General features: G+C 40.5%; 1 protein-coding gene across 2 annotated transcripts in view; it reads left to right on the plus strand.

Annotated features, from left to right (window-relative positions):
- Positions 1-4664: 4664 nt before the first annotated feature.
- Positions 4665-23568, plus strand: part of PBX3 (PBX homeobox 3) — a 313497-nt gene continuing 294593 nt past the window's right edge. Inside the window, exons 1-2 of one of the 2 annotated variants that reach the window (XM_073600316.1) lie at positions 4665-7071; positions 8583-8656. In XM_073600316.1, coding sequence (XP_073456417.1) covers positions 6875-7071; positions 8583-8656 — 271 coding nt within the window. In that variant the 5' untranslated portion in view covers positions 4665-6874. The remainder of the gene's footprint in view (positions 7072-8582; positions 8657-23568) is intronic. The other variant, XM_073600317.1, reaches the window with a different exon arrangement.

Here is a 23568-nt window from a genome sequence, read left to right on the forward strand (position 1 = left end):
AGTATCAGGCAGCCAGCTCTCTAACAATTCAGGTATGGGGGGAGGGGGGGGCACAAGGGTCCCCTGCAGCATGGGGCCCAGTAGCAATGGCTATTTCTGTGTCCTGTATACCACTGCCATAAGTGGAGGGAGATGAATCACTCCGCCAGGGAAGGGAATATGCAGGCTGGGACTTGCACCAGCATGCGGAGTGAGCGTGGAAGTTAAATGCACCCGAAATAGAAAAAATAGTCCCTCCCACACACTCACAAGAACATCAATACAATGGTACTCAGAAAGTAGAAAAAAACCCTCAGATAAGTCGGAAACAGGGGGGGGGGGGGTTGGGGGGTGCTGGCTGGAGATGGACTTTTTTTTTTTTAATTCTGCATTCTTTTATTCTCTGATTGCCGGGCCCCCCTGCTGGCCGGGCCCAGTACAACAGGGCCAGTTGTACTGGCTTATCAGCGGCCCTGATCCCATCCATACTCAGCTATACCCAGCCGTACCCAGCCATCCCATCCATACTCAGCTGTACTCAGCCATACTCGGCCCTACTCAGCCATACTCATTCATGCTCAGCCATCCCCATCCACGGCTCATCCATTCCCAATCATGCTCATCCATGCCACTACAGTGTCTCACAAAAGTGTAATAGGTAGTCAAATTAGATTTGAAACTTATGTCCCTAGAACACCTGATGGTGCTCCCTGCGTGTTGGTCCTCTGTATGTGGCCAGGCAGTGGAAGTCTCACACATGTGGTATTGCCGTACTCAGGAGGAGTAGGAGAATCTATTTTGGGGTGTAATTTCTGCTATGTACATGCTATGTGTTAGAAATATTGTATAAATGGACAACTTTGTGTAAAAAAAAAAAAAAAAAAAAAGCGCTTTCATTTTCTTTACACATTTTCCAAAAACTTATAGAAAAAATTACATGTTCAAAAGACTTGATATGCCTCATAGATTATACGCTAGGGTGTTTTCTTTCCAAAATGGGGTCATTTTGGGGGCGTTTCCATTGTCCTGGTGCTCCAGGGCCTTCAAAATTGTAAGAGGTAGTCAGGAAATTATATGTGTTATTTATGCTCCAAGAACACTGAAGGTGCTCCCTGCATGTTGGGCCTCTGTATGTGGCCAGGCTGTGTAAAAGTCTCACACATGTGGTATTGCCATACTCAGGAGGAGTAGGAATGTGTTTTTGGGTGTAATTTGTGCTATGCATATGCTGTGTGTGAGAAATAACCTGCTAATATACAATTTTGTGAAAAAAAAATCTTGATTTTTGCTAAGAATTGTGGGAAAAAATTACAACTTCAAAAAACTCACCATGCCTCTTACTAAACACTTTGGAATGTTTAGAGGAAGAGAACAAGAAGACCTGTACAGCCGGACACCGGAATGGATAAATCCGTCTTTTTATTCAAAATACAGGATCATGGGGTACACAGAACACAACTGTGGGGTGGTACAAAAATAACTGACGCGCTTCGCACTTACACCAAGTGCTTACTTATAGCTCTGAGTAAGCACTTGGTGTAGGTGCGAAACGCGTCAGCTATTTTTGTACCACCTCACAGTCGTGTTCTGTGTACCCCATGATCCTGTATTTTGAATAAAAAGACGGATTTATCCATTCCGGTGTGCGGCTGTCCAGGTCTTCTCGTTCTCGTCTACTTGCCTCAGCATTTAGCCAGCACCTGGGGCTCTTCTCTTCCTGGAGGTAATGAGACACAAGCACTCTGGTTTAAGCCCCTTTTTGAGCGGAGGATCCCACATCACCCTTGGAATGTCTACTTTCCAAAAAGGGGTCATTTGGGGGGTATTTGTAATTTTCTGGCATGTTAGGGTCTCAAGAATATAGATAGGCCGTCAGTACTTCCGGTGTGATCAATTTTCAGAGATTGGCACCATAGCTTGTGGACTCTATAACTTTCACAAAGACCAAATAATATCCACCGATTGGGGTTATTTTTTTTTTACCAAAGATATGTGGCGAAAAATGACCAATTTGCAAAATAAATTTTTTTTTACAGAATTTTCAGTCGTTTTTCTTTTAAAGCGCAAAAAAATAAAAAACCCGGCGGAGATTAAATACCAACAAAAGAAAGAACTATTTGTGGGGAAAAAAAGCACAACAATTTCATATAAGGACAGTGTTACCTGACTGAGTAATTGTCATTCAAAGTGTGAGAGAAAGCTGAAAATTGGTCTGTTTAGGAAGGGGATAGAAGTGTGAAGCTGTTAAACTTGTAAGCAATAAGTACCAGAAAAGGTCTGCTCTCCCTGTGTACGATCAGGTTGTGTAGTGTATGGCTGTAGCCATTCTTTATTCTCCAGGTGCATCTCTCTTTCTAGACACTCCGGCACTCTGTGAATTCCTCCCGTCCATTGCCGTGTCTATGATGCTCTCACTGCCCTCTCCGCTCCACACATCATCCCTCATCCTCCGCTGCCATGGCAATGCGACGAGGACCAGCCAGCATCCCTCGCCGGCCCCGCCCCACCCCCCAACCCGCGTCACCGTTCGAACCAGCCAATAGCAAGTAACAAGGCGGGCGGGAAAAAGGGGGCGTGCGCTCAACCAAGCCTCCCCGAGCCTACCCTGCTAGACGCACCGTCCCGGAAAGCTCCCTCCTGATTGGCCGCCGCGCCTCCCCTTAGTAACGGCGGCAGGTCCTTTCCTTAGCAACCGCATCGGCGCGCCGTTGCTCCTCATCACAGTCTCCTCCCGGAAAGGCTGGCTGTCCGCCGCCCGCCTCCCCCCCCCTCCTCCTCCTCCTCCTCCCGGGGCCCGATACACGAGGAGGAGGAGCCTGCCTCCATTATTTATATTTTGTCTCCCTTTTTATTTCCTCCCCTCCTTCAAAGTCTGACACGTCCGCAGTGAGTGAGTGGCGTTGGCAGCCTGTCAATCCGTCACCGGGGCCGGGAGCGAGAGAGAAGGGAGAAGCCGCCGGAGCCATAAATCCCCCCCCCCCCTCCTCCACCTCTCCGCCCGGGAAGCCCCGGCACCGGCCCCCCCATCCATCTCTCCCTCATCACCCGCCGCCGCCGAACGCAGAGAAAACTTTTTTTGTTTTGATTGCCGCTTCTCAGCCTCCATCATCCGGGACACCGACCCCCCAATATCAGTACCCCGCCCCCCCCCCTCATCATCATCACAAGTTTAGAGGAAGAACCCCCCCCCTCCCTCCCCCACATTGATCGATCCCTCCCCGGGAGGAGAAGACTGGCAGCTCCGGGATGGAGGAGAGAGAAGGATGAAGGATGGACCAAGTCATCACAAGAAGAAGAAGAATCCCGGGAAAATAAAGAACCAGCCGCTCCAAAGGACATCCGTCCGGAGCCCCCCGGACCATCACACCGGAGAACATCCCTCTTCTATCCTCATCTCCATCACCGGGAGGAAATCATTACAATCCTCATCTCCCCCCCACCACCACACTCCTCTCCTCCTCCCCGGGACAGGAGGACATCAACATCACTCTCATCTCCTCACAGTAAAGTGTACTGGGGGGGACAATCACTGATAACTGTCAGATCCCCCCCCCCCCACAACAACAACAACAACCAATCATCATCTGAAGATTTACAACATTGTTACTTTCTGTATTTCTTTATTCTGATCTCCGAGGAAATCAATTGCAACATTTGTCACTTTTCTCTGATCACTTCAGATTCGAACATTGCCTCTTTGATCCCTTTAAATGTAAAGGAGGAGGAAGGAAAGGAAAGGAAGGAGGGGGAGGGGGGCCCTCATTTTGGTAACTGTCAGATCCCCCTAAGAAATCACTTGCAAAATTTGTTACTTTTCCTGATCCGAGGAGGCAATTCATTGCAGGACCGATCCCTTTCATTTTAAGAAAAGGGGGGGCTTATTTGCTATCTGTCAGATCTCCCTCCCAAAAAAAAAAAAAAAAACTACTTGCAACATTCTTCATTTTTCCAATCGGAGGAGGAAAATAATTGCAGGACTGATCCCTTTCATTTTAAGAAAGGGGGGGGGCTCATTTGCTACCCGTCAAATCTCCCCCAAAAAAACTACTTACATTCTTAATTTTTCCAATCGGAGGAGGAAAATAATCGCAGGACTGATCCCTTTCATTTTAGGGAAGGGGGGCTCATTTGCTAGCTGTCAGATCTCCCTAAGAAATCACTTGCAACATTCTTCTTTTTTTTTCCGATCCAAGGAGGAACTTAAATACAGGACTAATCCCTTTCATTTTTAGAAAGGGGGGGGCTCATTTTTCTGTCAGATCTCCCTAAGAAATCACTTGCAACATTCTTACTTTTTCCCATCCGAGGAGGAAATTATTTGCAGGACTGAACCCTTTCATTTTTAGAAAGGGGGGGAGGGGGGCTTATTTTCTGTCAGATCTCCCTAAGAAATCTTTTGAAAGATTGTTACTTTTCTGGATCGGAGGAGGCGATTAATTGCAGGACTGATCCCTTTCATTTTAAGGAAGGGGGGAGGCTCATTTGCTTACTGTCAGATCATTCTAAATCTGAAGAGGAATCATTTGCAACATTGTTACTTTTTTTCTGATCACAGAGGAAATCAATTACAGCACTGATCTCTTTATTTTAAAGGAGGGGGTTCATTTGAATATTGTTACTTTGATCCCTTTAATTTTAAGGAAAGTGGGGGGGGGCTTAACTGCTACCTGTCAGATTACTAACCTTTAGGAGGAATCATTTGGGGGGGGGGGGGCTCATTTGCTAACTGTCAGATCTCCCTTACCTGAAGGAGGATTCCTTTGCCAGGGGGGGCTCATTTGCTAACTGTCAGATCTCCCTTACCTGAAGGAGGATTCCTTTGCCGGGGGGGCTCATTTGCTAACTGTCAGATCTCCCTTACCTGAAGGAGGATTCCTTTGCAACATTGTTACTTTTTTTCTGATCTCCAAAGAAATTAATTTCAGGACTGATCTCTTTAATCTTAAGGGGGAGTCACCTGAACATTAATACTAATTTTAAAGGGGGGGTCATTTGTTAACTGTCAGATTTCCCTAATCTTAAAGAAGGTATCATTTGCAACAGTTACTTTTTTTTTTTTTAATCAATCGCAGAGCTGATCCCTTTAATCCTAGGTGGGGGTCATTTGAACATTTTTACATTGATCCCTTTCATTTTAAGGAAGGGAGCCTTATTAGCTAACTGTTAGATCTCCCTAATCTGAAGAGAAATTATTTGCAACATTGTTACTTTTTTTTCTGATCTCCAAGGAAAATAATTGTAGGACTCATCCCTTTAAAATTTTAAGGTGGGGGATCATCTTAACAATTTTAAAGAAGGGGGGGGTGGTCATTTGCCAACTGTTAGTTCTCCCTAAATCTGAAGGAGGAAATCGTTTGCAATATTGTTACTTTTTCCTGATCTCGAAGGAGGAAATCAATTGCAGCACTGATCCCTTTTATCTTAAAGGGGAATCTGAACAACATTAATACTTTGTCTCCCTGATTTTAACTTTGCTAACTGTCAGATCTCCCGAATCTAAAGGAGGAATCATTTGCAACATTGTTACCTTTCTGTTTTTTAAGAAATCAATTGCAGTAAAGATCCCTTTGCTCTTAAGGGGGAGGTCATCTGAACATTGCCACTGATTTTAAGGAGGGGGGGGGGGCTCAGTTGCTAACTGTCAAATTTCCCTTATCGGAAAGAGGAGATTGTTTGCAATATTGTTACTTTTTTAAAACCCATTTTAACAAGAGGGAAATCAATGCAACATTGTTCCTTTTTTTAAACACTTTATTTCCTAAGAAGGGGGGCATTTGAACATTGTTACTTTTTCTGATCCCTAAGAAGTCAGTTGCCACATAGCTACATTGTCAGCTATCCCTAATCTTAAGGGGAGGATCATTAGAACATCGTTACTTTTTTCTGATCCCTAAGAAGTAAATAAATTGCTACACTGTTACTTTGTCAGATCCCTGACATATTAAGGGGGAAATCATTTGAACATTGTTATTTTGTGATGTCCATATTAACATTGCTACTTTGGCAGATACCTTACATCTTAAGGGGGAAATCATTTGAACAAGGTTACTTTTTCTGATTTTGTTTTTAACGAGGAGGAAATCATTTGCAACATTGTTACATTGCTCTCCAAGGGGGGAAATCAATTACTACATTTTTTATCTAATCTTAAGGGGGGGGGGGCATTTGAACACTGTTATTTTTATTCTGCCTTTTTCTTGCACTAAATGGATAAAGTCACTCATCAATAAACTTGATTTTTGAAAATCAATCCTCCTGATCAAGAGCTGTCCAGGTGTTGAGGAAAGACTGGAAACCAAGGTACGGGTTTGTGGTGAGGTCGCCTTCCCATGGAATAAAACGATCAGAAGAAGAAGATGACAGCTCAGCCTGATGACATCTGACACAATGTTGCAGAGCACCGCATGGCTTTTTGTGTTGATTGTATGATCCTGATGGGATGAACTGGTCACTGGCCTTGTGTATCTGAACACTAGATCCAGGACTGTCCCCTTTTACATGAGACCCCCAGAACCGCTTTTGTCCCTGGAATAATACTCTGATCTCTGCACAAAGACAATCCTGTGATTAAAAGCAGCAGCAGCAGCAGGGGTGCTCCGGTCTTGTGTTACTGTATTTTTTTTTTTTGACGATCTGATGGAGTGAAGATCTGTTCTAACTCCTTGGTTGTAAGTGTGAGGCTGGGATCTGATGTGCTGAACTGATGATCTGAATTGATGGAGTGAAGATCTGCTCTAACTCCTCGATTGCAAGTTGGCAAGAAAAGAAAAGGGAGAATCGGGCTGTGAGGCTGGGCTCGGACAATTGCCATTGTTGATGTGCGGGGCCCAGCAGTGCTGCCCCTGACTGTGAGGTCTCCCCTTACAGTCGGTTTTTCAATTGACCAAAAAGGAGTATGGACGATCCGACCAGGATGTTGCAGACTTTGGCCGGGGTGAACATGGCTGGTCACTCAGTACAAGGGGGGATGACTTTGCCTCCACCCCATGGACACGATGGGACTGACGGGGACGGCAGGAAGCAGGACATCGGTGACATCCTGCATCAGATCATGACCATCACTGATCAGAGCCTGGATGAGGCACAAGCAAAGTTGGTTTCCACTGCAATAAAAAAAAGCACACACACACACACAGCATCACACTTTCCCTCCCCACACATCACAGCAGCTCATCACTCCTGTACATCCTGGAGTGAACAACTTCTCAATGCAGGCAGTTTGTCAAATAAGCCAACACATGTTTGGGTAGCAATGAGGCTGCGATGCAGCTGGAGGCTCCTTCTAGCAATGGGAATGACATGATGCCTTCAGCGGATGTCAACAAACCTTGCAGCAATAGGCTTGTGTAGATCTGATCCCTGGGTGTCCTTTACATGCAGCTTTCAGGTCTCCTCCAGCCAACTCTCGATCTGCTTCTATACTCAGAAGATAATAAACAGCCCTATGTAGAAAAAGCAATCATTATAAATACATAGAGCAGGGAAGGGACCACACAGGTCCATTCACACTCATTTATTGGTCCATATATTGTCAAAGTGATGCCCATAAAGGCAGCAGCACAGATCACTGGAGGCTCCTCTTGAGACAGGGGAGACCCTTTTATCTGGTCCAAGTCCCTATATAGGCTATTATTTATAGTTCAGGCATTCAGGATCACTCAGCTCCCATCCAAGAAGCAATAATCTGTGATGCAAACTCCCCCCTGTAAAGGCAAGAGTCGGCCAATAAATGTATAATTTTCTACCCGACCATTTGTTGTTTTATTCCCGACAACTTGTTTGCATGATTTGTAAACAGCAGGCGCGCTTTAGTGGTCTTTGTAAAAAAAAAAAAAAAAAAACGAAAAACGTGCGCAGATTTGGAGCTGCCTTTTGTTTTATGTGGCTGTGCCCATTTTTATTATCTAACATTAGCAAATCCATCTGCCGTACATTTTGTGAAACACAATACTTTGAAAAACAGACACTTTTTTTTTTTTCTTTTTGTTGTATGAATGTTTGTAGGAGCCTTTTTAGGAGATGTATCTGCAGAAAACAGAGTACCAAAAAAAAAAAAAAAAAAATCAGTGTTGGGAAAATATATTGCTGTGTAAAAGTTGGCCCCTTTTAATAAATCAGTTTTGATGTGGATTGAAGCAGTTTATTGCAGACAAGTGTTGATTTATATTTGCTATAATAGCAGGCTAATCTGACATGTGCGTAAACATTACAAATTGTAAAACCCTTTATAGAGAGAGCGTAACTTCCAGCTTCCCTTTCTCTTTTTTTCCTACACTTTGGGGTCGAGCTGCAATCTTTCCAAACAAGTTGATGCCAATTAATTAACTTCCCATGGCCATTAGATCACATTTTTTTTTCCATGAATGACATTAATAATCACTATTTGTATTATAGTTTTATGGTAGTGCTCAATCACATAGGTGTCCATTGCCCCTACTGATGCCTTCTATTGATTGTTTTAAAGGTGTACAGTGCATGCCTTTAATTTATGCTTTTCCATTGTGCATCATACAAAATTATATTGGACAGTTCTATGTAGTTTAAACGACTGTTATAAATTGCTTTATGGTAATACTGTTCTTGTAAATCATTTTTTTTTCCAGAAAGCATGCACTGAACTGTCATAGGATGAAGCCAGCGCTCTTCAGTGTTCTATGTGAAATCAAAGAAAAAACAGGTAGGAGTCTTAACCTTTCTGTCCTATAAACCCTGGACCATGGATGGCATTACAACCCTGTGTATCCACACTAAACATGGAGCTGGGCGACGCCATCTTTGTTTTCTTAACACGAACTGGTGCAAAAAACAAACAAACAAAAAAAAACCTTATTGATCATTTGTTTACGTTCAGTTGGTGTGTTGTATGTACTGAATGAGGAAGGGGGGGGTCACAGCTCACCACCGCAAGCACATCTCCCTTTATGTGTATGTCATCGTTTAGCCCTTGAATATTGGGAAGGACAGCTGTGTAGCAGCTCTGTGATTTTTTTTTTATTAGGTTAAACAGGAATGTCAGTCAAGTTAGTATTAGATATCGAAATACCTTTTTTTTTATTTTTGTTTTGCATGTGTGCTGTGATCCCAAATAGCTAGAACTGCTAAGCCCTATGTCTGCTGAGGCTGTAGGAGGCAAACAGGGACATGTATTTCCACTGAGACCATCACCAGAGCTATTTTTTTTTTTCTTCTCTGAAACCTGCCCAGACCCCCATCCACAAGATCAATACTGAAATCTTGACACCAAATCAAATCATTAATTAACTGCGAAATTCACTGTTAAAGATATCTGCATTTTGACTGAGCAGTAATGCATTGCCTAAGTCAGGTCTATAATTATAGAAAGAATACTAAAAAGAAGAATTTTGCAATGGGGCTTTCTTAGGCTTAATTTTAAAGCAACTGTATTATTGACAGTAGAATATGTTTTATTGCAGTTAAATAGTAGCTTTATATTGCCACAATATAGAATACTTTTTGTAGGTTAATACTCACATTTTTATTAAGTTGTTTTAAAACTGACCCCTTTATATACATATTTTTAAAACTAAGCAAATATATATTTTTGTTTGTATTTAACAGTGACAAAATGAATATTTACCCAATGCATTGACTCATGTACAATGCATTGTCTAAATCTATTGTATCGCTTGCCAGGTGTTATTTGATAAGTTCTCTGTTCATCCCTTAAGATATTTAAAACACATACTTTTTTTCTTTTGTTTTTTTTTTGCTATTACATTAAGAGCAGTTTGTATAAATATTACAAGGTGTTACTGTGACCATAGTTGACCCAAGCTTTTTAAACAGCTGCCAGACCATTAATATCCCACAATCTATAAGACAATGTAATGGATACCCAGATGCATAGTCTTTTTAAGAAAGGGTGGCACAACTGGCCCGAACAGCTGTGGAGAAGAAAAATGGGCATTCTGGAAATTTGCTTTGTTGGATTTATTTATTTCATAAAAAAAAAAGTGATCATTAAATAATCCAGGGGATTTCAAGGGTGTCAAATCACCAGAACCTATTAAGGGTGTCAGTTTCAGTGTTGAGCTTGTCACTGATACATTGTAGCGAATCAAATGACTACAATATATATATTAATTGCTGGCACACCTAATCAATCACCGTCAATTTCTGTGTGCGGAGAGGGTTTTTTTAAAACCCCCAAATCTATCTTTCTAATTGCTGCTTTCTGCTGGAAGAATACACATTGACCTGATCTTCCAAACACTTCCACGGTTTACAATAAACCACAAGTTCCTTTAATAATTCAGGGGTTAGCTTTATGCTCACACCACATTCTTTATAATTAAACTGTATTCATTTAATAACTTGGATCTCTGAAACATGCAGTTCCCGGTTTCAGAAGAAAGTAGAAAATCATATTGGGTGGGGGAAAGTTTAGTTGTTAAGGTCCCGATGTCGCATTATTAAAAACAAATTTGCACATTCTTTTGTCATAAGTATATACATTATAAGAGAACTTAATTCAAATAAGTTGTGCTTTCTTTTTGCGAGGATAGTCTTTGCATGACAGCTTCCAACTGATGATTAATTTCATATTTTAATATAGAATGTTAAAGCTTTTGAAATACATTGTACAGCTCCCTAAGGATAGGTCGCCACCTAAAGCAGAAATGATAACAATTTAAATAATCGCAGGCTTTTTCCGTATGTGTGATAAACCTAATCAGAGTGGTTAGTACTGTAAATAAGGTTTCAAATCCCAGATCTTCCTTAGATTAGACAGGGTGAAACTATAGTCATTGATGATATAGCTGATGGCTACAATTGTCCCGTGTTGTCCTAGCTTCTGAAAGTGACAGTAAAATTTAACAAAAGGAAATATTTAAATGGAGAAAGACATGCCTATTACATTATGAATGAGCAGAAGAATGTGTAAAAAGGGTCTTCTTAGCACACAAAAGAATGCACAGCGGCCAGCCATGACATTAGTAAGCAGAACAGCAATTCCGAACTGTTGTGTGATCTCTTTTTTTTTTTGCATCATCATTTTTGCTATGATGTAAAATCAAGCCTGATCCACTGAGTGCCAAAAGATTACACCGGTGTAATTCACACATTGCAATACTATCCGACTGTCTAGGGACTGTGAATTAACAGTGGGAGCAGCTGATTCGGTGCCTATAAACAATGCTGCAGTTCAGGTGTTTATTTTTATCCTTCATGGCATCAGTCTGTTTAATGTCACTGAGGGCGGCCAGGCTTGCTATTTAATACTAACACAAAAACTTTACCTTATTAGCTATTGAACACGATCGGGGTCATAACATTGGAGTGTGCTGGCCATATTGCTGTTTTTTTTTTTAAATAGCAATGATACAAAGTAAATCTCTCAAAATCCTAGATCGGTGGAATGACTTGGTTTTATACCCACTTCACCGTTCTGTTTATTTTAACAATCACATCAGCGGGTATTGAATAAGCCGGCAGATAACAAGTACGTTCGTGTTGACGATACATTTATCCTTACTTGTTTCACAGACTCATAGATGTAGTTCTCTTTTCTTTCCTTATTGCCAAGAATTGCTGTAAAATTACCCAGTAGTTATCAAGCATTATTTATGTTTGTGCTTTGCTAACGGTAACCACAAGGTAGCAGGCTTTGGCACTTTTTTTACCCTGTAATTTTTTTTTTCATTTTTTGCTTAAAATATTACCTTGTAGAATCACAGGGTTTTAGAATTGCTTTTTTTTTTTTTGGTTTGAATAGTTAACCTGCCCAGAATCCCTGTTTATTTATTTGTTTTTGATAAATTTTTCTTGGAAATCAGAGGGGAAAAAAAAAAGGCCAAGGAGATTACGCCTGCTCGACCAGTGTTTGTTGCATGTAGATGAGAAATGACCTTTTTTTGAATTAAATAAACAGGCTGTGGATTTCTCAGCTAGCCATGGGCATAAAAATCAATGCACGTGAACATATGATTGCGTATGGCTGTAGTTTTTTTTTTTTCCCCCCATTCTTTTGTCAACAAGCCTGAGCCTTAATGTAAGTTTTTTTATACCCAGTGGAATACACACTGGCAAAGCCCAAGATTGCTTCATTAGTATTTTTGATCTGAGAAAATTAGAAATATTTGTTAGTTTGTCATAGAAGCTGAAACAGCTTCATCCGTCTTTGAAAAACACTGGATTTTCTTGTTGAAAATCACTTTGACAGCCATTAGTACGGCAGCGTAGAAATTATGGATGGATTTCCAAGACAGTTTCTTCATTTAGGTAACACCTTCAGTCTGTACGTTTGGGATATTTAAAGATAATATATCAACTAGGAAGAAAATCCGGTTCCTGGCACTACCTTGGCATCCTTTCGTCCTTTCAGATCTCTCCAATAAAATCTAAATGTTTTCATTTTTTGCTTTTCTGAATGCCACTGGAAAAGGTACATTGACAGCTGCCAGCCACCCATAAATATCGTCAGTGGGAGCAGAGAGCTTGAATGGCATTCATTTAGTAGTAATGTCTAATGGCATACGTGATGGTCTGCCAGATTTGTGGCCTTCTGCGAGTCTTATAAGCAGGACAGACTTGGGAAGATCATAAAATGTAATGAACTTCTCCACTGAGCGAGGTGTCCATAGGGGAAGCTAGAAGGACCGTCTCGGGCTAGTTGAAGGATTTTTATATGCCTAAAGAGAGTCAGTAGAAACGCTCACTGAACATTTTTGACCCAGAAAACAAGATATGAGTGGTCAGTTGGGGGACGTTAACCCTTTTGCAGCCAGATGGATCAGTAAGGAATAGCAGTATGATGTGATTAATAATGCACTTGTAAGAGATTAACGCTACTATGCTTCAGTCTAAAAAAAAAAAAAAAATGAAATCTGTATAAAAAAAACCCCGGATCCATGGATATGACCCCTTTTGCACGTTCAGTGGTTGATAAAGGAAACAAACTCAGTGAAGTTGTAGAAGTATGCCCCTGTAGTTAAAGTGTGTCTGTGTGTGTGTGTATGTATGTATGTATATATATATATTTTTATATTTAAATACCAGTGAGTGCCACCCTGACTTTCATGTGTATTTGCTGGATATCCCTTACAACATGCCCTCAGGACTTTATTAATCTGAATCACGTGGAGATCAACTGTTGCTTATTATAGACACACACGCACACAAAGGCAATATAAATAGCGCAAAAAGTACTACTGCAGCAGCAACAACTTTGTAGTGCTGTGACTGCGCGTCATGTTCAAGAGGGGGCTGATGTTTTTTTTTTTGTTTTTTTTTTTCACTTCTCGCCCATTCCCCATCCGGAGGGAGCATGAAATTATCTATGGTTAAAGAACAAGAACGTGTCACGTTACATGCTTGCAAGGAAAAAAAAAATCTGCAATATTAATTTCCCAGCTTGACATAACCTTTAGAAAGTGCTGATTCAAAGTGATCAGACATACCTTTTCTCAGTAAAAATGTGTACTCTTTGAATGGTGATAGGCCATCCCAGATAAAGAGTATATTTCCCCTTTTGTCTCTTCTACCTGTGTTGCTTCTGTTCCCTTTTGAAAGTCAGAGTATGTAATCCAGCTACTGAAATGTGGTAATGTATATTACCACATTTATATATATATATATATATATATATATATATATATATATATATATAGTTATATATTATTATTATAAATAATGATTATTTACATAACCACATTTCAGTAGCTGGATTACATACTCTGACTTTCTTCTTATTATATTTAATAAGGAATGAATACGTTAAAATAAATAGAAAAAAATATATATATAGATATATTTATATCTAGATATATATATATATATATCTATATATATAGTAGAAATTTTTATTATATAGGGAGCTGAGTCAATGTCTGCGCTCTCTCTCTCTCTCTCTCTCTCTCTCTCTCTATATATATATATATATATATATATATATATATATATATATATATATATATATATATACTATGCAAAACACAAAAATAAAAGATATACACAAAATACAAAATAATTGTCTATAGTATGTATGTGCGCGCACAGGTATGACTATAGATATGAGGTTGGACAAATTCTTGTAGCAAAGGCACCCAAAATTCTGTAAAACAAAAATAAAAACTTTCATTGCATCTAAATAAAAAGTGAATGGACAGAATAGTTATACTTATATATATTTATAACAAAACATGTGTGTGTGTATTTATAGGAAAATGAGATTGTGCAGTCTCTTTGGAAATACATGGGTTAAACAACATCAACTTGATTATGAAAGTCTGTTTGCATTGTCAGGGTCAGTTTCCTCCTTTAAGGTTAAACAGTATCCAGTATCAATATAAACTTGATAAACTAAATGAATCAGAGCTAGTTGAAAGCGTTATAGTAGTAAACATACCCATATATTATGTATGGTAGCCAAATAATTTTTTTTCTAAATATTTAAATTCCCTTTTTTTTTCTTATTATTATGACATTTGTAACTGATGCTGTTAATCCAGATGAGATGCTGTGTGGCTCTCAGATTTAGTAGCAGATGATCAGTGCATGCAAATCCTTTTTTTTTTTTTTTTTTTTTTTTTTCTTTTTAGCGGTGTCCTTCCTGCACTTTTTGGCTTTTGTTTGGTTTACATTTGTTGGGATTTTTCTCAGTCATACATCACTGAAGCAATGCGTATGTTGGCGATCTATAAAATGTATAATTATTGCAGTGTTGGGACAGGAGAATATCACACGTTTATTCCTTTTCCACATCGAGATGCATTTTATGAGGGCAGCATGAAATGTCATGTATTTTCTGATAGCCCAATAAAAGTTATTACTGGCTGAATAGGGGTGCTGGAATATAGCCGAGCACAAGTATTTGGGCATAAAGCAGCACTTTTCAAGATATATATATATTGTATTTATTTATTTTTTCAAAGAAGGGGCATATAGCTGTTTGTACTGTATTATTTAGAATTTTCTTTCAATTGTCATACTAATCAGTTTTGAGCATTAACCATGAGCTATGGTGGTGAAGCGTAGTGTGAGAAAGGATACAACTTGACCGTAGTACATTAGTAAAAGCTAGTGTAATCCCAGTCCTTCCACCTCCTCTATGGGGATATTGAATGTTTCCCTGTGAATGTATGTGTTGGTGCTCTGACATGGTTTTGTCACAGAAGCTCTGCTTTGCATTGCTGCAATTGTCACAGCAGTTTAAACAAGGATTGTCTTTTCTCAACTTGCCAAATCATATTATACAGACTGGAAGTGTGCCCCCCCCCCCCTTTTTTTTTTTTTCTTTTTGCAAATGTATAGTTCCATCATACAAATCTGTGGGTGTACTGAGTTCACGGTGTGAATAGCGAAAAGTATTTTTTATTATTATTATTATACAGGATTTATATAGCGCCAACAGTTTACATAGCGCTTTACAACTTGAGGGTAGACACTACAAATACAATACACTTTAATACAGTAGGAATCAGAGGGCCCTGCTCCTTAGAGCTTACAATATTTATGTTTAAGCATGGTTATAGCGAAGACAATTTACACAGCGCTTTACATTTACTGTACATTCACATTCGTCCCTGCCCTCAAGGAGCTTATAAACTAAGGTCCCCATTTCACATTCATACATCCACATTCCAGGACCAATTTGGACAGGAGACAATTAACCTACCAGCATGTGTTTGCAATGTGGGAGGAAAACCACACAAGCACAGGGAGGACATGAACATGCAAGTTCTATGGCAAGCTCTATGCAGGTAGTGTCCTGGTTGGCATTCAAACCAATGACCCTAGCACTGCAAGGAAGGAGTGAATAAAGAACTGTGGGCACAGTGTATCCAACATTGCAAATGCAATTGATAAACAATAAAACATCATAGCATGAATGGAGTCTTGCAATGAACAGTATTCAGTCATGTGCCAGGTGTGCCATTCACATGATCCTGCAGTAGTTGGGGCATCCCATTCATTTTAGAATATGCATATCGTACATCTACAGTACCCGGACAATGTCTTGGTTGGACTTTCTTTACATTGGCTGGAAGCTCTGCTAAAATATTGTTCAAGTACACAGTTTACTGCAAATTGATTTCCCATTAATATGGTCTATAAGAGATAAATGTTCTAATCTATATGTATATGTCACTTTCAGCACGCTCTCTCATACATTTCTTTCTCTCTTTCTTTTCTTTTCCTTTTTTTCTCTCTTTCACTGTCGCTCACTCCCTCTCTTTCTTTTTTTACTCTTTCCCTCACTGTCAAATTCTCTGTCCCCCACTCACTATTTCTCTCTGACTTTTTCCTTTTTTTTTTTCTTTCTCTGTCCCTCACACTTTCTACCTTTCTTTCGCTGTCATCACTCTCTTTTCCTTTCTCTCTTTTTATCTGTCCTTGCTTCCCTCTCTGTTTTTCTTCCTCTGTCCCTCACTGTTTTCTTCTCTCTTTCTCTCTCCTTCTCCCTCTTTCTTCTTTCTCTGTGCCTCACACGCTCCCTCTTTTTCTCTGTCCTTCTGTCTCTTTTTATTTCTTTCTCTGTCCCTTACTCTTTTTTTCTCCCTTTCTTTCACTATCACTCTCTCTCTTTTTATCTGTTCCTGCCTCTCTCTCTTTTTCTTTCTCTGTCCTTTATCTTTCGTTCTCTGGTTCTTTCTCTGTCCCCGATTCTTTCTCGCTGTCCCACTCTTTCATTCTTTTTCTGTCGCTCATTTATCTTTCCTTATTTTTTTTTTTTTCCAGTCCCACCTTTTTCTCTCTCTTTTTCTCTGTCCCTCAATCACTCGCTATAAACATATATAGATATTTGGGGGAGGAGGAAAGTAGAACAAATATTGAGCTGTCACTGTTTTATTCTGGGTAGGTGGTTTCTTTAATGAAAGTCTAGGCAAACAAGCACCAAAAGTGGTATTTGTAAAGTAAATTCCCCTACCTAGTGCCAGGAAAGAGAGTCCTATAGCTTATATGCTAAACTAATGATAGGGTTCTTAGTGCTTAATGAATTCTTGAACATGGCAGTTTTTAATAAAGAAAAAAAAAGGTTGTACTTAAAGCTGCTCTGGTTTTTACAGTTTTCTCAGCCTAGAAAACCTGTATTTTAAAAGGTATATTGGGATGGAGTAAAATGAAAAGAATAAATCCCTTGAACCTGGGTGGTTGGTTAGCCTTGTAGCTTGTTGCCAGCAATGTGTAATTTGGTATTGTATGGACTGTGTGATAAGTCGTAGCTCATAGAGAACCCGGCTGAAAGGCAGTGACTTGCCTAATTGCTGGAAAGAAACGTATTTGTTTGCTCAAGCTTATTCTCCCATAATCTACCTATTCACACCAAGGGAAGAATGTGGTGTTTGTTTTCTCCCTGGCTCTAACCTCTCGCCAAGGTGAAGAGGCAGCCATACAAAGCTCGCCTTCTTCATTAATGATAACCTTTTGTCACTCTTGCATTTCAGGCAGTGAATTATGAAGGTTGTAAATAATTCACATCAATATTTAATATAAATTATTAAGGTTTCTGTCAGGTCTTTCAGGCGCTGTTTCTCTAAACCTTGAGCAATTTCTGATGAATTCCACTTGAAAACGCACAACTCCTATAAAATTAAATGCTCCACCCTCTTACCCATCACCTCTGCCACCCTGCAATTTTCACTGTTCTGAAGTGCAGAGTGAGGGAAAAGCAGATGGAATCTGGGATTTTTTTTTTTTTTTTTAAGAACCCGTTATAGCGTCTAATTCTAGGCTTTTTATATGAAGAGAACATATTAAACTGCCCCAGCCACTCTGAGTATGTCATGCACTTTGGTGACAAGATTATCTGGATTCTTGCTTCTCCATGCTGTGAATTGTACCCTAGAGACCCTCAACCTTAAAAGAAATATATTTGCAAAGTGCAATAACCCTTAGAAATCTGACTTCACATTTCACTGCTAGAGCTACAGAAAACTGAAGTCTGATTGGTTGCTTTGTGTCATGCATTTTATACATGATCATTGCTTTTGTGAATTAGTATTAAACTATCAGTGTTTTTTAGCTTAACACATTGAGCACAAAAAAATAAACATCCCCCCAGTAAACTGTTAAAATTCTTACCTAGCTCTTGCAATTTACAACTTTCAGCCATGTACTACTGGCTCCTGCCCTCTCAGTGCTGCTTTCCTGAACATCCGGTGTTTAGAGAAATGAGTTAAAGTAACACTAAACTCTGGTTTTAATTTTAAAAAAATCTATTCAAGTTTGTACACTTAAAGTGATACTGAAGATGTTTTTTTTTATTTAAATAGCAAACATTTTATACTTGCCTGCTCTGTGCAATAGTTTTGCACAAAGCAGCCATGAACCTACTGCTCTCAGGTCCCCCGACACCACCCCTGGCTCCTCCCCCCTGCTGAGTGCCCCAATAGCAAGCCGCTTGCTATCAGGGGCATTTATGCATGCTCGCCCACAGTGTAGGGAGACACAGCTCTAGTCTCTGCATGCAACGGTCACACCATAGGATGCTGCAAGTGGAAAGAACCACCCTGTGGACAGCGATCATGACACCACCTTAAACTCGAACATAGGCAAGGACTAAAAGATAAAGAAGCTGCATACTCAGTAAGTGATTACATCAGCTACTTAAAGTGCTTATTAAAAAACGAAGGGTTCAGTATCATTTTGAAGTAGCCCAGTTGCTTAAGTGGTCATTCACATGCATAGCAATCTATCAGTACTGTGTAAAATCTGTTCTCCAGATAATCAGCCATTTCCAGTAAAAACTGGTTTCTCCTGCCATGCGTCATTTGGTTTTTAAAGTTGCTTTTTTATGTGAGAAAATATAGTGTAAATTCCAAAAGACCATTTGAGTAATTTAAGGATGAGAATGCCACACCAGATTGTACAGTCCATAAGATGTTTTATTCCACACAAAAAAAAACAAAATCCAACGCATTTCAGAGGCTCAACACACCCCCTTCATCAGGGCTTGTGGTGTGATATTCAGTGGAGTGAAGAGATACCATCATGCTCTGAAATTGTAATGACAAAGTGGGTATGTACACTTGTAATGGCGCCTAGATCAGCCAGCCTATATTTTGAATAAGGGCCAGGTCACTCTATTGTCAGTAATAGGATCGCTAAGCGAGCAGGGAGAACTTTCAACCTACTACAGCATTGCTGTCTTGCTGGATGAACCAGCGAGGGGTTTCTCCGCTGCTGTTCTTTTGCAGCCATACAAGATTCTGCAGCATATTGGGAGGGAACGACGCTCTAAGAATAGATCAATGATCCTGTTGTTTGCGAGTTGCCTCCAGCAACAGGATTGCTAGTTTGACATCATCCTTTATTCACTTCATCGTAAATTTTGATGTGACTATTTGTTTTACATGCTTTCTGTATGATATTTCCTTTGATTTGTAGATTATCCACTAAAAGGAGATCTGTTTTTTTTTTTGCAAACACTCAAAAGGCGCCGTGTGTGCAAATGTTGAGATGATATTTAGCGAGAGGAGCGATTCCCAATCTGGGGTAATCAAACCAGCAGGGGTATGCGCCAGGGTGTGCCTTATGCATTTCCATAGTGCAGACAGGCTGTCTGCCAGCACCATAGTAACCAATGACATTGTATCAAGAAACCATTGATATTATCAATCATCGTTAATAATATATTATTGATCGATGATATTGTATGTCCAGAACGCAAGGCATCCTTCATGACTATGGTGCTGGTGATGGGACTGTATCTGGAGTTTGCCTCTGTCCAGACCTGCTCTGCCTTCCGCACTCTGCCATGCTAGCACACATGTAGCACCCAAAACACAGCCATGGGCGTCTGCAGAACTTTTTTTCAGGGTGGGGCATCATTTTAGGGTCACCTATGCACGCCCCTTTTTGACAATGTCATTATCACATTATCATGGTCAGAGACTGCAGACGTAGTACCGTCCCTAGGATGAGTAATGGATAATGGCCAACAGGCCCTCTTAACAGACCCAGCGAAACTACAGCAGTGATCTGTCCAGCTGGACGTTCGCTCACTCTGGGTTCCCTGAGGGCGACTCTGGTCATGTCTGTACTCTGGTAGTGGCTCAGTCTTTCTCTCTCTGGTGGCACTAGGCAGCGTGGCACTCTCTCTCTGGTGGCACTGGGCAGTGTGGCTCTCTCTCTGGCTTCTGCCCAGCACACCCCTTGTTCTTTGTCCTGTAGCACTTTCTCCCTCAGCTTTTTTCCAGGCTGCAGTCTCTCAATCTCTCTCTTGATTGAGCTGTAGTCTCCTCCCTGTGGAAAATAGGGCTGCCAATCTTTGAGACTACTTGCCCAATGATGCTCTTCTCTCCTAGTCTCCTTTGATTGGCCCTCAGTTATGGCCAGTAGGGAAGGAGTGGGCAGGAAGCTGAGGGGGGAACCTGGCGAGAGCTGCTGTTACTTCTCCCTGACAGGAGATGGGGGGCGAGCGGGGAAAACCTCTGACAGCCCGCAGCTCGCCTTTCTCCTGTCACAGCGCTGCCGAGTTCTCTGCTGGACTGAGCAGGGAAAAGAGCCGAAGTCACACTACACTGATGGGTGGGCTTGACAGCACCTTGATGGTGTCACCCCGATATTTAAACAACTGTGGTGAATTTAAGATCTGATCCCTGATTCCAGGGGGGGCACTTGACCCCCCTTGCCCCTACCTGCGGATGCCCATGAACACAGCTGATCTACTTAAAGGTGCTCTCACACATAGAGATAACTTGGGGAGGGGAGGGTTGCTGGCTTGAAGGTTGGACTGTAAATAGGGTGTTCCAAATAAAAAGGGGGACTTTGATGTGAAGGGTGGCTCCTATTTTGAAACGGGAACTCTGATGGGAAGGGGAACTCTCCCTGCGGTGCCAACGAGATGGTGACAACATCCAGTGAAGATATCTTTATCCTTCAGCCTAACAAATACAGCTTGACACTATTAGCAAATCCCCTTTGTCAAGGGAGCTCAATTCAGTTGCTAAAGGATACAGGATTGTAAAATGGTTGAGGACCACTGACCTAGAAATGTTATTGTTTTTAGGCAGACTTGTTCAAGAGACTTGTACTAGGAGATAGAAGAAAATTAAAGAGTAGCTTCAGTCAGTTCTGAAAAAATAGCTGCTGACTTTTAGTATACAGACACTAACATGTCCAAGGATCCAGCGCCATTCTCATCTGAGCTAGTTCTTCATTGGTCTCTGGGTCCCTGGCATGTTAACTGTGGGCAGCCGGCTGTGACTCTTCACAGCTGCTTCCCACTGCACATGCATGAGCCACTCTGCACTTTGTGAATGGTCCCTCGGCCTTCTAGGACCTGTGACATCTCCCAGAAGGTTGCGGGCAGAGGGGGGGAGACCTTGTGTTGGATCCACCTCAGCGGTCTGACAGGAGGTGGGAGCAGGTAGCTGTCAAAACCAGGTACCCACTCCCCCCCCAAAAAAAAGATTCCAAATGTGGCAGAGGAGGATAGGGAGAAGGAAGTGCAGAGCTTCCCCATGTGATGAACCAATAGGGCTCCCTTCAATGGATTAAAATTTTCAGTATTTAAATAAAGCATACAGACTATATCCCATGAGTTATCTCTTTTATAGCAACTCTCTAACTCCATGTCATATTATATTTGTACGTTGATGGTGTAGATATAAGCCGGCAACTTGGTGAACTTGAACTTTGAAAATCTTTATTGGCTACACAGGTATATCCAGTAAAACAATGCTAATCCATTTAGGCCACTGTGGCTTTATTCATTGATGATATGAATAAGGCCACAGCAGCCAAAACGCATTAGCATTGTTTTCCTGGATGTACTTGTGTAGCCAATAAAGATTTTCAACTTTTGAGTCCACCGAGTAGTGGGCTTATATCTATCAATGTTAAAAGTTTTTTAACACCCTAAGAGCACTGGTTTTCAGCCACAGATAGCATCACCAGCAGTAGAGCTTTGAGTATTGTATTCAGTGATTCTACATTATATTTGTAGGTAGATTGTAGACGCAGTTGATTTCTATTAAACAACAGTGACAAAAGATTAAGAAAAAATAACAAGCATAAAACCATATCTCTTGCTGGATAGTTACATTTACTGAAACTTTGAGAAAAACACAGATATTGAGATATTTGTCCTGTTTCTCTCCTTCAGTATGCCGGCAGCAGCACCAGATATTTTTTTAAAGTCTTTGATTATGTGTTGGATATGCTTACCGCTGCACACAAATCTCAGAGTAATTGTTTTTTTTTTGTTTTTTTTATACTGACTTGAAACCAGATCTGTCCTTACATCAGCAACTGCGCATAAAAAGGCAAATTAGAACGCCGGCATTTTTATACACTGTGTACGATCTCCCTGGTGTGTGTGTTCTCCTTACAGCCGCAGGGAGCTTACAGAAATTGCTAATAAATTTAACAAAGCCACAGAGACGATAGACCTCAAGAATTCCCATTTTGTTGCATAAAATTGCAATGCACGCCGAATTAGCTGCCAGAGGGTCATCTGTCCTAGGCGATGCTTCCCCTCCGTAGCTCAAGTCAGAGCATCTACTTTACTACATTGTCTGGCGTTTCTTGAGACAGGGATATGGGCCAACAATGGAAAGTGACAGAGCACATTCTAATGTGGTATGGTTACAGATGTAACGCTGGATCTTTGACACCGCTGGATCTTTGACACCGGGAATCACAAGTGAAGTGTTTGAGCTGGAGATTAGAAATAATCCTATTATACATATGTTGCATTGTGTATTGGTATCTGTGTTTTGTCTCCTGCGCACTGCGAGAGGCCTTTATTTAAACCTTCACAGAAGAAGGAAGTTGGACAGTTTAGTTATTCTTCTACATTATAGGGTTGTTAATGTTAACTCTCTCAAAACCAATGAATTGCACACATCATTTTTGGCATTTTAGTTAACAAATATTCAATTCAATGTACATCATCTTAGTGGTGCACAAAATATACTGATTTATTAAAGTTGACCGTTCTACACTGCAGTTAACTAAAGTTTCAGTTCAGGAGGCATCAATAGCAGTCAATTGAAAACATAGTGTAAAAAAGTAGCAACTGAACTAGGCTATTCACATGACACAGATGTATAATAAAGATATTTTTGTTAGATTAAAAAAAAAACTAAAAAATTCACAAAAACTGTATATTGTGAACTGATTACAGTGTTAGCAGCCACTTGATCAAATTAATACTTTATTCCTTTTTATTAAAACACCTTAATGTTTGTTGAGTTCTTCTATGCTGCACTTTTTCCATTAAATGTACTGCTAAAATATACAAAAAGCTTGGGTCTAGAAGTATATTGTATTATTCAGCTTAGAGGTAAATAAGGTTCAGGGGAGCAGTTTTCTCAAAACGAAGCTGAGATCAAGAACACGGAGATATGACTTCAAACTAGCAGGAAGAAAGTTCAAAGCTAATCTTAGAAAGTTTTATTTTACCAAAAGAGTAAGTAAAGCTTGGAATAGACTTCCAGCAGGAGTAGCGAGTCAGCCAAAAGTAGTGGATTCAAACATACTTGGGACAAAAAGAACATATATAAAATTGGGACAGACTTGATGGACCACTTGATCTTTTTTTGTCATCGCATTTCTATATTTCTTTTGACCTATTGTGTGTGCTTTATGTTTTTTTTCACCTCCCTCTGGATCAACTGT

The sequence above is a fragment of the Aquarana catesbeiana genome, linkage group LG09 (genome assembly GCF_042186555.1).
Source record: "Aquarana catesbeiana isolate 2022-GZ linkage group LG09, ASM4218655v1, whole genome shotgun sequence".
NCBI classification, from domain to species: Eukaryota; Metazoa; Chordata; class Amphibia; order Anura; family Ranidae; genus Aquarana; species Aquarana catesbeiana.